General features: G+C 36.2%; 1 protein-coding gene across 4 annotated transcripts; it reads right to left on the reverse strand.

Annotated features, from left to right (window-relative positions):
• Positions 1-8459: 8459 nt before the first annotated feature.
• Positions 8460-15239, reverse strand: LOC113709674 (uncharacterized). Of its 4 annotated transcripts, none has more exons than XR_011821469.1 (4): positions 14992-15239; positions 10246-14778; positions 9657-9724; positions 8460-8680 (listed from the first exon to the last, which is right to left on the reverse strand). XR_011821469.1 is itself a non-coding variant. In XM_027232501.2 (3 exons), exon 2 carries the CDS (start codon positions 14758-14760, stop codon positions 10276-10278), a length of 4485 nt encoding a protein of 1494 aa, XP_027088302.1. In that variant the 5' UTR covers positions 14761-14778; positions 14992-15239; the 3' UTR covers positions 9449-9724; positions 10246-10275. The 4 variants fall into 4 exon arrangements, 2 of the variants coding, with proteins under 2 accessions (XP_027088302.1, XP_071922323.1); XR_011821468.1 differs by having other exon boundaries at positions 9657-9738; positions 14992-15238; XM_027232501.2 differs by lacking the exon at positions 8460-8680 and having other exon boundaries at positions 9449-9724.
• Positions 15240-16430: the final 1191 nt, after the last annotated feature.

A 16430-nucleotide genomic window follows, 5' to 3' on the forward strand; every position in this document is an offset into this window, starting at 1 on the left:
CAAAAAGTACAGAACAAATTGTAGCATGCATCCATAAAGGCCAAAAAAAATATTGAAAAACATTTCCACGCACTCCCACTCAATTCTAGCTCAAATAATAAATAAATACGAAGATCAGATGTTCCTTCTAGTATTTTATTTTATTCTCATTCTTTTTCTTTATTTGGTTGCTGCCCTACCGGTTACTACTATACTATACTCTTTTCCTTGCTTTGCTTTTGATCTACCAAAGATTAATCCACGTGGCTCGTATATCATCAACTTTAATCACTGAACCTATTCTATTAAAGTTGTAAGCTTATTATAGTACTAAATCACAGGAAGGGCATACTTTTATGGGCAAATTCCACTTTACCCCCTTGTGATTTAGCTTTTTTTTTTACATAACCCCCTTATGGTTTCAAAATCTATACATAACTCCCTCATGGTTTGGATTAAAGTGTCAAAGTGACGGAAATGATCATTCGTAATGGAGTTACCTAAAATGTCAAAAAATACCCTTATGTAAAATTGAAAATTATTTATTGACCAAGGGGGGTTATGTGTATATTTTGAAAACTATAAAGGGGTTATATGGTAAAATATTAAAACATAAGGGGATTATATGGTAAAACATAAAAATCATACGGGGTTAGTGTGTTGTGTATTTATAAGGGTAATTTCGATATTTTTAAAAGTTCCGTTACGAATGATTATTTTCGTCACTTTGATACTTTAATCCAAATCATGAGAGGGTAATATCTAACTTTTGAAATCATTGGGGGTTATATAAAAAAGTAATAAATCACAGCGGGATAAAATATAATTTGCCCTACTTTTATTCCATTGACAAGACAAGCTCAACATGCTATTCTATTAAAGTTGCTGCCCAACATGCTGCGTCATTAAAATTAATTAAGCAAATCAAAGTGCTTTTAGTTCTCTCAAAGACTGGTTCACCTTGTTTTGGCAGTTATCATGCACTGGATGTATGCGCTGTCTTTGAAATAAGCAAAAATTTTCTCACCCAAAATAAGCTCTTGAATTGACACATTGATCTAGTCCAATTCTATCATGCTGTGTTTGTAATCCTTCTTCGCGCAAATGGACTAAATATTATGGACTAAAACTAGATTTTTTTTTTTCCCTAAAAATTTTATAGACATCATTACTGGCACCCCGACTCGACATGAATATCAAACAACTTCATCTAGGCATTTGCTAATATAAAGAACTTATATTCATTGATATTCATGAGAAGTTGGCTCGACAGAACCGACAAGGAAGGGGGAGAAAAAGGGAAACGACGTGGAAAACCAAGTGAAACAGGGGATAGTGGATATAGGAATCCAAGCAGCTTCAAAAGTTGGACGCTTGGGTAAATGAAAGCCCATTTGCCAAGAGTCAAGTGTGTCCTTCAGTTTGACAAAAAAAAAAAAAAAAAAAGTGTGTCCTTCAGTTGCTATTTGATGGAACCCAATGGTGACGACTAAGATGCTATTTTAATTCTTTCAAGAACATCAACTTTGAATTCGTACATGAATGAAGATTATCACGATACTCAAAAAAAAAAATGAAGATTATCAGGAAGTTAAGTGTTCGTGGATCGAGGAATCTGATGGATATTTTATATATTTTTCTTTTTGATTTTTATCAACTTTTGATTTGTATACCCCTTAAAAAATTAGTATGATAACACTTAGTAGCACTGTAGTAGAGTCAAACACATACTAGAGTTCAATATATGAATTTTCTAAACAAAAAAAAAAAGAATTAAATATTAGAGCTTTCTAACAAAAAAAAAATGTAACTATTAGAGCTTAATATATATCCGATTATCATTTGCAAATCTCAGCTCCTTATCCGCACTCCCTCATTTGGCTTACCTGAAAAATATGAGGAAGGAAAAATTAAAAAAGAGAATCTATATCTATATGTATTAGAGGGCAGGCTTTTTATGAGGAGTCTCCACAAACGTCAGAAATTTGAATCCCTTTTTACTACAATTTTAGATTTATTTTAATTCTAATTCAGTAATCTTCATCGTTTCTCCTTAACTCTTCCTACTTGCCAATTTACGTGATCCACTAATTCACAAAATCAAAACTCCAAAATTTTAACTAACAGATAATAACCACCCTTGCAAAATCACATCTGCAAATCCTAAATCAAGTTTGACACTTATCATACCACTGATAGTAATAATTAACTGATAATTTAAGAAACTCATTACTACGAAAATCACATATCCAAAACTTCGGAACCCGTTTGAATTATTATTCCCATAATTCCACGTATGTTATTATCATAATGTATTTTACTCTTATAATTATTCACAAAACTGATGATGACTAACCCATTTTCATTTGTCATCCACATAAACTAATACAATGAGAAAAAAAAAACTATGTATCATACTCTCACTATAGACGAATCCCACCTATAAGCATTTCAATCAGTGAAAGAGTCAGGATTATTTTCATGGGGGGCCAAAATTTTTCCTAACAAAATTATTTTAATATGCTATGTTCAAAATAATTTTCATCTATTTAAATATATGACATCTAAAAATATCAAATATTAACTTTAATTATAAAGGTATGTAACAAATAAATAATTTTTTTTGAAGAAAAAATTAATTTAAATGTAGTTAATTCATATATATATATATATATATATATATAGTAAATCTTATATACACTGACAGTGTATACACTATTACCGTTTGATTTTGTGACATGTGTGCAAAAGTTGAATTTTAAATTCAAATTTTGCATAGTTATCATTCATCCAATTCTGATAGTGTATAAACTGTCAGTGTAGGAAAGATTAATCTATATAATATATATATATATATATATATATATATATATATATATATATATAGACACACATACAATATGAATTAAAATTTTTAAAACTTAATAGGGCCATGGCCCCTATCAATCCCTCTTGGCTCTGTCATTAATTTCAATGGCACATCAATTCCAAACTTGCAAGATTGCAAAGGAGAAAACAACTGATCATAAAGCAAAATCTATACTGCAATGATCCCATTGAAATATTTCAAAAGATTCAGTAAATTCACTTCCAAAAAAGACAAGTCTCACTGAACATTCTTTTGTAGTACGAATTCTACAAAATTTAACAGAGTCAATTGAATTACCAATATTGACTTTCGTACTAAAGGTTTATTGGTATGAAAAATGTTTGCACATTCGTATAAGATTATCAAATTGAATGCATAATATTTGTAAGTATTTCATTTTGAAATCAAATGAAACATCTGATTACATTCATTTTTATCCACATATCATTCATTTTCTAATATAAATTTCTATTATTATATCAAGGTCCATCTTCCGCAAAAATGCAGTTCTTGAATGATGTGCACATTTTATCATATTTTGAACTATTGTTAGACAAATTTTAGATTTTAATTATATTGGTACAATTTTTTTTACTTTTTTTAATTCATCCTCTCTTTTAATTTCTTTCAATAATGTCAACACCGTGCGTAGCACGGGTAATCACACTAGGTATAGATGCATAAGAGAACTCTTAGAATCCTTCCTATTATCAAGTTCAGGGTTGGTTCAGCACGGGTAATCAAACTAGGTTTAGATGCATAAGAGAACTCTTAGAATCCTTCCTATTATCAAGTTCGGGGTTGGTTCGAATCTTGAACCTAATAATTGAGAATAGGAAGGGTGGGGGAAAGGTTGGAGGGGTAAATCAAAAAAAAAAAAGGAGAGATGGAGAAAAGCCAGAAAAAATGTGGAGAGAGCATTGAAGGAGTACCACCACAACAGAATTTTTGTCGCTCGAGTCCTACGGACCTACTCATGGACTTATATTGGACGAGATAAACAACATGATAAATGGAACTTCCCTTGGAGATATTTGGTTTGGTTTAGCTTTTAAAGTTAACAATGCCATTAATGACAGCCGAAAATCTTTGATTTTATACACGAGAGGATGCAAGATGAAAGGGTTGTAGAACATTATTATCTCCTCTCAAAAAGCAGTTTTGAGGTTCGTACCAACTAGATTTCTTTTTGCCTTACTTGTGCTATCAATTTACCATGCTGAAGCAGTAAATGCTTCCTCCTGGAGGGAAGATATCATGCTTACATTCGCAATGGCCTTCCTGATAACAAACATCTCCTGTGGCTTCATGTCCTTTCTGGAGATGATGATCTTAAATATCACTACTTGAAAGTGGGTGAAAGTTTTCACTGGACGTTTAGAATGAAATTTTCACTGGACTTAAATGTCACTATGTTAGTTTTTGTGAAATTTATCTCCTATAGTTTTTGGGTGAAATCTTTTTGAGTTCTACATATCATTTGCTGCAAAAATAACAATAGTTAAAAGAACAAACCATTTCTTTACGAAAAGGTTGGATGTACGAATTTCGCTCTCAATGTAAAAATGACTGTCAATAATCTATGGTTCCAAAAACATACTTTAGTCCGTGATGGTGATCAGAGTCGAACCCATTAAAACTTTTATTAACAAAAAAAAAGGACAAATGTTGGAGGCTTGGGAAAAGAAATCCCTTTTGCCTATAATATCCTATATGCTCTGATTCATAGTGGTGATCAGAGCTTTCAAATTTTTATTTTTTTTAAAAGAATGTTGAAGGCTTGGGAAATGAAAGCCCTTTTGCCTACAGTGTCCTATAGACTATTTGATGGAACCCAGTGGTGACAACTAAGCAGCAATTTTAATCCTTTCGGCTCTGTGTCTTTGTCATGGGCAAATCACACTTTTCCCCTGTGGTTCTGTGTTTGTTTACGTAACTTCTTTTGGTTTCAAAAGTTATACATAACATTTTCATGATTTAGATTAAAATATTGTGACGAAAATTGTAATTCATAACGGAGTTGATAGGGTGCAAAATTGTTATTTCAATTTATGATTATTTTTTCCTTGATTTTAGCAAAATATTATTTTAATTGATAGATTTTACTTATATTTGGTCAATGGTGCTAAGTGTAGGAAAGTGAGCAAAACGTGATTAAAAGGGGTAATTTTTTAACACATTAAAAAATAATTTGGTGGTAGCGCGTTCGAGACCCGTGTCCAAATCCAAAGAGCTCGGGAATTTACTGCATATGGAATTTCCTAATTTAGTCAACTATAGACGGCTTTTGGTTGAAAATTTGGAAGATTTTGATTATATTTATTAGTAGTAGTATTGGATTAGGAAATATGACTTATTATCTTTTGTAGTTGCTTTTTTTATTTAGAAAAATATTTTATTATTAGTAATAGATATCAATTAGGAAATTGGGAGGACCGCAAGGGACGCCCCGTTTGATTAGTACTTCGGCAATAGAGAATTAGGGTCGTGAGTCTTTGGTCTTGAAAAAAGGCGGCCGCTTGGCTTTTCTCTGGCTTCTTGATTATTCACTTTGGTAAAACACTCATGCGAATTCCGTTAATAAAATTGTGTGGCTCTTTCCCGATGACGTGCAACTAAATTTCTCTTTTCCAATTAAGGAATAATGAAGGATTTGATCCATCTACATCAGTGAGATCTAATTTTTTTTAAATTTTTTTATTCGTTAGTATTCGTATATTTTTTTAATTTAATTTGTCATGATTATTTTGTTGTTTGAATATTAAGAATCTGATATTTAATTCAACTTAACAAACTAATGCCAGTTAAGATAGTTAAAGCTGTAATTGTTTAATTATCTTAAATTAGTGGTGATTAGCATGATTAGTTTCATGTTAGGGAAACATATGATTTAATTTAAATAAATTCTGGTAGTGTATTTATTGATTAGAACAAGATTTTTCTAATTTCTAATGCAATTAAAAAATTAAATTCTACGGATGTACCTAGAGTTATTTCTTAGTTAGAGAAGTAGTTAATGAGCGTATCTTAGCAATTGAGACGATAAGGAAAAGTTAATTGTCATCGCGTGCTTGGCAACTTATTTATTAATGAATAGATAAAATAATTCTTGCATCGATGATTAGTTATATGAACCACTTATGAAGTTATATCCTTTCTATGTCTATGATGAGCCTTGAATTAAATGGGTAATACAATAATTCGTTTCATTATTATACCTCGTGTTTTTTTCCTGCCTTTGATGTTTCTGTCCTGGTCCTCCTGGATAGAGCTTTCTAACCAAAAAAAAAAAAAACTATTGAGCTTAATATATATCCGGTTATCATTTGCAAATCTCATCTCCTTATCCACACTCCCTCATTTGGCTTACCTGAAAAATATGAGGAAGGAAAAATTAAAAAAGAGAATTATAGATGCATGAGAGGACTCTTAGAATCCTTCCTATTGTCAGGTCAGGGTTGATTCGAATCTTGAATCCAATAATTGGGGGTAAGAACTATGAAGGTTTGGAGGGGTAAATTTTTTTTTTTAAAAAAAAAAAGGATGGAGAAAAACGAGATAAAATCATAAAATGTGGAGAGAGAGACGATTGAAGGAGTACTACCACAACGGAATTTGTGTGGCTTGAGTCCTACGGACCTACTCATGGACTTGTATTGGATGAGACAAACAACATGATAAATGAAACTTCCCTTGGAGATTACTAATATATTTGGTTTAGCTTTTAAAGTCAATAATGTCATTAATGACAGCCAAAAATCTTTGATTTTATACATGAGGGGATCCAACTTCCAAGATGAAAGGGCTTGCAGAACATTATTATTATTATCTCTTGTCTCAAAAAGCAGTATGAGGTTCGTACCAACTAGATTTCTTTTGTGCCTGACTTGTGCTATCAATTTACCATGTTGAAGCAGCAAATGTTTCCTCCTGGGGGGAAAGATATCATGCTTACATTCGCAATGGTCTTCCTGACAACAAACATCTCCTGTGGCTTCATGTCTTTTCTGGAGATGGATGATCTTAAATATCACTACTTGAAAGTGGGGGAAAGTTTTCACTGGACGTTTAGAATGAAGTTTCCTGGCATCACTGGAATTCTTTGGTCATTTTTGGTGGGGTGATCACAACTACAAGGAAGCAAGTTTTCCAGTTTTTGATGGCCATATATCAAGCGACCATTGTGGTGGCACTGGCACTGGCACTGGCACTGGTGTAGTGTATGTAATTGGCTAGTAAAATCAGATGGTTTCTATATTGCAAATGCCATCAACCCTGCTCCCAGTGATTGGGTTAAAAAGCATTGGTGGGATACTACAAAGAATGTTGTATGATACAGAGATTTTGGATTATAATCTTGTCATTAATGTTCCTCCAATTTATACATCTTTCAATTCCAAGTTCTTGGAAGATATTGTGGTTGTCAGGGGACGTGTACTCTTATCAAAATTAATGCACTTGTTCGGCTTTCAAGAACAATAATTCAAAGTGTGATGCACCGGTCTGGTCTAATGGTGGTTCAGTCCCCATCAGGTTCCCCCGACTCAGTTGGACCATCCCATAGAGTAGGTTTTTCCTCCCCTTAGGAGTAGGAGTATATTAGACAAGGCTAGATCTGCCGTTACATCAAAAAAAAAAATTCAAAAATTTAAGCTGTGGGGCTAGAATTGATTTTTCATTCAATAATGCAGGTCATCTCTATCTTTAGAGAACGTATTGCACTAAACAACATAATAAATATCTTTTCCCTGTACACCTGCTCCTTTAATGCAAACAAAGGATCACTCTTTTAGTTTGATACTGTTTCATTTCGACTGGCTTTGTCTTTTTTGCTCTGGTGAGTATGCGAATTCTGTCCAAGCCGACGATGTTTCAGCCTGGGCCTTGGTGGGATAAGTGTCGTCTTCATGTTGCAAATGACAACACCCCAACTCTTGTGGATGAGGATTCATGTTGCATAAGGTTTTTTGTTCTTTTCTATCTATGCCCAAATTTAATAGAGGGTGGGGAGGTTTGAAAAGGTAAAATCAGGAACTTGACCCCATAAAAGCTAATGGTTCAAAGGATCAAATTCAACTAATTAAACCTATTTGGTAGAAGGATCTTTAATTGGTTTTGTTGGGTAGTATTGAAGCCCTCTTACCCCAAAAGTGAGGAGTTTTTTTTTTTTTTTTTTACACTTATAGACTAACACACCACTATTTCCATAATTAATGTAAGATAAATTAACAATTTTCTCGTCACACATTGAGTCATAGGCTGGTTCTGAATCTTCTGATCATTCATCAACGTGATTATTGTATGATGAGCCTTTTTCTCGCATTTATAGAGTAGCACCAAACTCTGTCAACGACCGATATGGCACAAATCCCACAATCTCTCCCTTCACATATCAAGTCCTACGTGACGAGTCTTTCCCTTCCACTTATATAGACTAACACCCTCTAATTTCTTCTACAATTGATATGACATCGTCCATGGAAAAAAAAAAATTTTGTTTCAGCAAATATTAAATTATTTGACAAAAAATTTCTTGAGATTCTCCGGGCGAGCGCTAACTTTTAAGTATAATTACCTTTTTTATTTCACATACATCACAAGAAACAAAGGGTGCTACAATAACTTATATATATATATTTCTCGAATAATTTTTACCCAACATACTACATAATTGACGTCTTTATCTCGTAATGGAATTTAGGGTGATGCAAATGCTAAATCAACTGCAATTACTGCTAATTAGCATGACTAGAACATTAACCTCCCTTCCATGTCTGTTACAGCATTCCTCCTTTCCCATATTATCATCTGCTGCTAAAACCCATCATGCTTCTGTAAAATGATAAAATCCTCAAACGATAAAACAAATTGAAATATAAGACCCCTCCTAAGTCACCATATGAAACAAGAGGTTACAAGTTTATCTCATTTTCGACCCATACAATAAAGATTTCATGTAACAGTTGTAGGGGACTAGGACAATTCCAGGTATTGACTGCCCTCTGGAAAAGGGTAGTCATTTTCTGATATTTGGTCAACTAACAAGTTTGATCTGCCATATCTTCAAAAGCAATGTCAAAGACGAGAAAAAGGAAATTAAACAATGTGCATCTCATACTTCAGATCCTCCTCCACAGCATGGCTCACTAGAAGGCAGGACACTTTAACAGTAATCATAGCTCTGAAAGTTCAGTTGTTTATTTGGTCTGTTAACGTGCAACTTTGTGTTGTATCTCCAAGATTAAGAAAATAAAGCACTTCCATAAAGGATCCATTCACATGAAGCATTTAAAGATTTCCCTTTGCTCAAAAACTAAACAAAAGGACAAACAAATGAATGAAAATAAAGTAACAATGATATAATCATGCTCAGAAGAGGAGGAACTACTGAAGAATCGTTTTAATAAATGATAAGAAAAGTAAGAGCAAAATGGATGGATTACAGGCTTGCATCTTTTTAGGGAGTGGCATAAAATTCTCAAAATGCCTGCGATCTGAATTATACCCAAGAACAGCTTGACCAGATTTTAGACTCATCTAGGGCTGCAAAATCCCCATCATCAATCCACCAATAAAATGTATAAACACTACATACAACAGTGAAAGGGAAAACTAAAGATTAATCTGAATGATTTATAAGTCAATCACAGAAAAGATACTGAAGGTGGCAAGCAAAGCAAGACACCACTTGGATTCAGAACCAAAAGGCAGCACCAGGGCCATGCATCTCAATGTAGTATACATAAATACAGCAATTAAAACAAATTTTACATTTTTAGACAACAACCAGAAGAACTAATCTGGTTACCTCCTCCTTCAGTAGCCTATTCCAGTAAACATGTTGCTGAAGCAGCAGCACTCTGTGTAGGCCCTCAACTATATAGAAAAGGCTAAGGGGAGCAAGAAAAAGCATAGCTTCAGATATAGAAAGTACATATGAAATTTCCTGTTCAAAGCAAGTGACAATGTACAATAACAAATGTTATCTAGCAATAAACACAGAAATTAGCATACAGACATGAGAAAAGAAAAGCTCATTATCTATTTTAACATTACGAGATCCACTATTAAACTATAACTCATTTAATTTCTGCAGCAAACTCATAACACTTTCTTCATCATAACAATCTGAAAGGGTCACAAGCGTATGAATTGGTTGACCCTAAACAGTCCTTTCTAACCAGCTAAGTTCGGGATGCTAGAAATATCCAGAACATACATAACTTGTTTGACTCTGAATTTAAACATCATTCCAAGCACAAATATGGTTAAACGAGAGAACCCTGAATCTTATCTGTCATCAATTCTTAAAGAAAAAGGATTCCACCTTCAAATTGCACTAGTAATAAAGCAGAAAAATAATCTCAATTCTAAAAGAAGATTAACTATCTAAGTACCTGTAAGTCCCCTCAGCTAAGCAAGTAACATCAGGTTGCATCTTCTGATCCTTGCAACATAAGAAGGGGCAAAGTGCTAGAAGTGGTTGATGAAGAGTAGCTAAGCTGGTAACCAACGACCATTGACCCAAAAATATTGATCCTTCCTGCACTACTACGAGCAGCTTCTGCATCAGCACCCCTTTTAAAAATTACTCTGGCACGATGAGAATCACGATCGACTTCAGTTTCATATTCTTTCAGCGCCCCAAACCTTCTAAACATTTTATTCAAATTTATCTCTGATGGGAGACGATCTCCTTCGGAAAAGGTTAATATAAGTTCAGCTGGTGATATTTCAATCTTTTTCCGATCAGCATCCTCTGGTTGTTCATCTGCTGACATTTCATAATTTCCAGTAGAATACCTCTTTCTAGACTGTGACCTCCGGCCAGATTTATGGGCTTTAGTAGGCTCAGAAACCACAAGCTGATAATCCGTCTCACCGTTCTCATTATTCTGTAGTAATTGCTCCTCAGAGTAATTTTGAACAATTCTGTCAGTCCAATAAGAATCATTGACATCATCAAATTCAAATTCTTCAGTAGATCCTCCAATTGTATGATTAGCCTTTCTCTTTCTACTACCCCCCGGTCTCCCAACAGATGTGTGCTTCCTAACAATTGAATTTCTAAAGCCTGAGAAGAAAATAATAATGTTACTCAAAAAACTGTACCCTTTCTTTATATCACGAGCTGCCAACTGAAGTTGGGCTAGCATCTCCTCCAAAGAAGAAATTTCTGATGAAACAACTGTCAGTCCTTGTTGGGATTCTTCGTTTGCTAGCAGAGAAGCATCAGTTCCAGTTTGATCATTATGGCCTTTCAAAATTGGAGCAGACCCAGTCAGTTGGCTGGCTACTCTACGAATACAATCACCAACTTTAAACGATGGCTTAGGACTTGAAGATGTCGTAGAAACTTTTGCAGCATAAAAAGTTATTCTTCTATCTGATCCATCATTCAGAGAATCGACTGCTTTCCTTTTCTTCCCGGATTTACTCAGAGCTTTACCTTCTGAATAATCTTCACTATCCGGAGAATATTCCCGGTCACTCATCAACTCTGACAAACTTCTCTCCTTCCGAGTATGCACGCTATCTTTCAAATTCTGTTTTCTCTTATGTGAAGATGGTAGTTGCTCCTCGTCATTGGAAACAGGGACTGATTCATCAACTGCATCATTCAATGCCAAAGTCATTGCATCCCTTTCAAATGTTGCATCCCTTCCCTTAAAGACAGGTGGTTCACGATATCCCTTGAAATGACAAAAAGCAGTGAGCTGAGCTTGAGCAAGCACCAGTTCTAGTCTATCAACTGAACAGAATGGTGACTCTGCAAGTGATCTCATATACTGCAAAAGTTTATCAGGTTCAAAAGAGTCTGCTCCAGTAGTTTTGTCGACACCCTTTCTTCTGCTTGATTCCTCTCGGATCCCAGTGTTTTCAACAATCTGATATTCAATCTTTTCATATGCATCTCTTGGTATACAAGAGCAGGCTAGACCTAGCTCAACACGCCTTTTAACCTCATCCAAAGCACAGCTGACAGCATTTTGAAATGCTTCTGAGTTACTTTGCTTCTCTATCTGAGAGAAATGCGGCCGGAAGGGCTTTAGTAGAGATGCATCATTCCAAGCAAAAGTTCGGTCTCCAAAATATGCTACGAGAAAACAGTCCTTTTTGTAATATTTGACTGCCTTCTCTGAAGCATCAGCAGGATCAGATATTTGTCCAGGCCACCAAGGATGGCTTCTGACTTTTCCCCAGACTAAATCTGTTATGGAGAATTCATTTTCATTCTGTGGTGGCGAAAAATATCCAGCTTGATGTATACTCAGCAAGCTTGGAAGCTTTTCTGTTTTCTCTTCCATTCTTTCTGTTGGGTCCGTCTCAGAAGCATTTTCTGGACTTGATAAATCTTGCTCTTTATGGTCAACCTGTCCATCATGCTGGTACTGTTCTCCAACTCCTATATCTTTCTGGTCCTCTAAAGACTTAGTATCTGGAATATCAACCTGCATCAGATCATTAGGAATATCAATCTGCACCACGTCATTACCATTGGTCTGGCAGCATTCACTTTTGCTTTCAACCAACTGAGACACTGTACCAGATTCTGCTGTTCTATTGGTTTGATCCCCATTTGGCTGAAAAGTTTCATGACTGCCAATATCAACCTCGCCATGGAGACATTCAGAAACACCTGCGCCTTCAGATCGATCAGAATCTTGAGCATTAGAGAGAGAAGCATAAGCTCCTTGATTTAATGTATCTTTAGTCTGATCAACCTGCACCTCATGTGAGAGTGTTTCACTTATTTGAGCAACTACCTCTGCTTTATCACCTTGAATGGACATCGTAACCTCAGCATTTGAGTCTATTCTTTGAAAAGTAGCATTAGATACTTCCACTTTAGCACCTTCTTTAGTATCACTGTTTAAAAAACTGCCTTCACCCTTGTTTACACCCTCTTTCTCAATGTTTTCATCTAATTCTGTTAAAAGAGGCCTCCTGTCTATAGCATCACATACAGGAACCTCCACAGCCACCTGAGACTCAACAGAGGCTTCCATGGGAACAGCATTACCATTTTGTTCACTACATGAGACTGAACTTGACTCCAAGGCAACTTCCTTTTCATCCCCATCAATGACATCCAATGTGTTTAACTGCTCATTCTTTTGCACAGGTTCATTCCCACCTGAAACTTCACTGAAGTTTGCACCTTTTTTTTGATTTATTACTTCAGCATATTCTGTGGCCACCTGTCCATGCTCTTTGGAGATTTCCGAATCTGATTTCACAACTTCATCATCTCCTCTGAAATCTAAATTAGGCTTGATATCCTTCAAATGAGAGTCATCTCCAAGGCTGGTGGCCTTCGCAGCACTGTCTCCAGGGACAGGCGTCATTACTGGCTTCTCAGAATGTTCTTCAGTATTTCGTACAGGACATAAACTTGCATCAGGAGCATCCATGAGAAGTGCTTCATCTTTGAAATCCAGTACCTCGTCAATGTCCATTCCAATCCATTCTCCTCTTTCAACAACCAAAGACTGCTCAACTGATGGCTCTGGTGCAGCATGAGCATCCCCATGACTTCCACGTACTTTTTCCTCCTTCAAAACATCTTGTGCGTGGCTTATGCTCTCACTTTTTTCATCAGAAAGTGGAGCTTCAGGCTCAACACCAGAGTCCTGAAAATTCCCACCAGCAGGAATTTCTCCCTCTTCAACATTTTCAGTTTTTCTAATAGAACACTCAGGTTCCATTCCTGCAACAGCCTCACTCTTTGATCCTGCACCAACCTTTGTGCCTCTGAAAGTATCCTCTCCAACAGTATTTAAGCTGTCAGTTAAGGAGACACTGCTAACAACTGATGCAACTCCACCATCAACATTTTCATCAGGCCGCTCAGAAAAAGGCAATGTCTCTGCTCCCATATTACCTTGACTTGCAATGTTGTCAGCAGCCTTGTCATCCTCTATTGCCTGACCCTCTCCAGAAGAATGAAGAATTTGATCATTTGCAATAGTCTCTGTACCTGCAGTGCCAGGAACTAAGCTTTCTTCTGCAGTAGCCACCCCCAAATGCCTGCCAAGAACATCTTCTGCTGGATCATTATTAAATTCAGCAATTGCATGACTCGAAGTATCTTTATCACAAGCCTCTGAAATTGTCATCTCAACCGCAGAAATTTGATCTTTCCCCAGAGTCTGTAAACTGCTCCTAGTTACACCACCATCCAGAACTTCATCACTCCGACCTGTATCGCCTTCTTCATTCATTTTAGAAGCTTCCTTCTGACCTACTCTGTCTTGCTCGCGATCTGCTTCAGTACATGAAGATGCAACAACAGTATCGATTCCAGGATTCCAGACCTCATCATCCAAAACACCAGTGTCTTGTTCTATATCCCCCATTGCTTTATCACCTCCATCAACCAATTCTGTTTCCTCTACCACCTTCCCCTCAACCAACACACCCTCTCCCTCATCTGTAGCACTCGCCTCTACCCTCTGTGCAACATCCACGTTTGTTTGCTCACCAGATAAACCTGGAGTCACCTCAACTTCCTCCCCACCAACAACCTCCCCAGATGTATCATCCAACATCTGCGGAAAATCCTGAAACCCTTCAACCACAGTATGAGTCCTATCATCCCACAGTTGGCCACCCAAATCCCCAACTTCTCTTGACCCAATATCGCCCCCTACCACAACTTCATTTGCAAAAGACTCCATAACTCTTCCCAAACCATCACTATGACCGCTCACACCATCAACAAGGACATCAGAACCCACAACCTCTATCATTATCTCCTCTCCATCTCCCCCATTATAAGATTGCTCATCTACCTGTCCCTCACAAGCCATATTTCCCATCAGGGTTTCATCACCACTAGGCATAGTAACAGTCACAGTAGAAAAGTCTGCAACACTAGCTACTGAACCCACATCATCATGCTCGTCCATAGAAGACAGAAACAAAATCTGAGAAAAGATTTCAACTTTATCATGAAAGGTGCCAAACTTTACACAATAACTGAAACTTTAACATAAACCCTAATTACAAAACCACTCGAATCTAACCACAAAATGCATAAAAAACAGAAAAGAAAAGGAAAATTGCAAGAATCACAAAATACATGTCAAAAGAAGTAATCTCATATTCTCTGAATCAAATAAAGGTAATAAAGATGGTACCTTGTTTTTGGGTCGTCTTCTGAAGGGTGAAAGCTGAGATTTTTTCAGGGTTTTTTTTGGGAAGAGAGAGAAAACTTGAAGGTACAATGCGATGTATCGAGGAGGAGAGTCTAAAAGTGTCAAAATAATAGTTACACTTCCCAGTTAAGAGGTCAGCAGAGGTAAAAGTAAAAGCCGAAAACAGGTGTTCTCTTGTCCTATATGGTTAAAATTTTAGGAAAAAAAATATGAGATGAGCCTTGGCTATTCAGGTATTAGAAACTTCCCCCACTGACAAAATGACAAGTAGCTGTGTGGATTGTGCATTTGGGTACATCTAAAGAGTATTGCGGTGGGACCTTCAGAAATTCTCTCCACCAATATTGAGGTGTTTTTTTTTTTCAGCAACGAGACATTTGTATAATCTACTCTATCCTAATTTAGGGGAGAGGGGGAGCCTAAGGAGGCTGTGGTAGGGGTTAGTGGGTATACAGACCCAACTAGACCAAGAGAGTGCTATGACACAACCCTTAAATTTTTTCCGCTGCAGGTGAGGTTTGAACCCTCAACCTACAGCCCAAGGAGAGACCCTCCCTGGTGGCTACTGAGCCATTGGCCCAGTGGTTACCAATATTGAGGTGTTAACTTGCCATTTTCTACTCTGCTTCTTTTCCAACACAGGCATGCATCAGATTCTTGTCTCCCAAATTTTACTGCCCTGTGGTTTCTGGTGGGGTGAATATGACCTCACGTTTGTACTCTCACTTTTCAAGGCTTCGTTTAAGACATCAAATACTCACTCTAAATGGACATGAGGATCCGCCCCAGAGTTAAAAAGGTTCATGAATATTCAGTTTTCCATCCAGCTCGTGAATAACTTTAGAATTTGTTCTCCTAGCGCAGATTATTGGGAAAAATTATCGGGCGTCTTTAGGATAGCAGATTATTGGGAAAAATTAGCTAATTGGAGCAGGAGATATGAGAGATTTAATGATTCTTTAGAACGCTACTATTGTGTCACCTTGTTGTTCTTGTCCTTATATGCATTTGGACTTCATTTCAATTACATGATTGACTAACCAAAGGATGTTTGAGCTTTTGGGTTATATTCCGAAGCACTTAATATGTGAATTAGCATCACCATCTTCGTAGCAGTAGTAGTTCATGCAGACCATAAAATATGCAGAGGACTTCACTTTTGATGTTACCATGATAAATTGGCATTATCATCTCAATTTAAGTTGACAAGTAGAGCAATGGCGTACACCTCTTTATACTTTATGATCTGCATTAAATCCCAATGGACGCTTAAATCAACTCTAGAAAGCCTCGCAGATTTTTAATTTGTGTAAACACAATGGTGAACTATTACATCAACATTGTAACTGTTGCATACTTAGATTCTCAATACACAAAAAAAAAAAAAAAAAAAATTTTTGCCACTAAATATTTAATTTTTG

This window comes from Coffea arabica, chromosome 9e (assembly GCF_036785885.1).
Source record: "Coffea arabica cultivar ET-39 chromosome 9e, Coffea Arabica ET-39 HiFi, whole genome shotgun sequence".
In the NCBI taxonomy this organism is placed as follows: Eukaryota; Viridiplantae; Streptophyta; class Magnoliopsida; order Gentianales; family Rubiaceae; genus Coffea; species Coffea arabica.

Coding starts and splice junctions, on each gene's coding strand:
- LOC113709674 (XM_027232501.2), bottom strand. CDS start 14,760: ATGGACGAGCATGATGATGTGGGTTCAGTAGCTAGTGTTGCAGACTTT.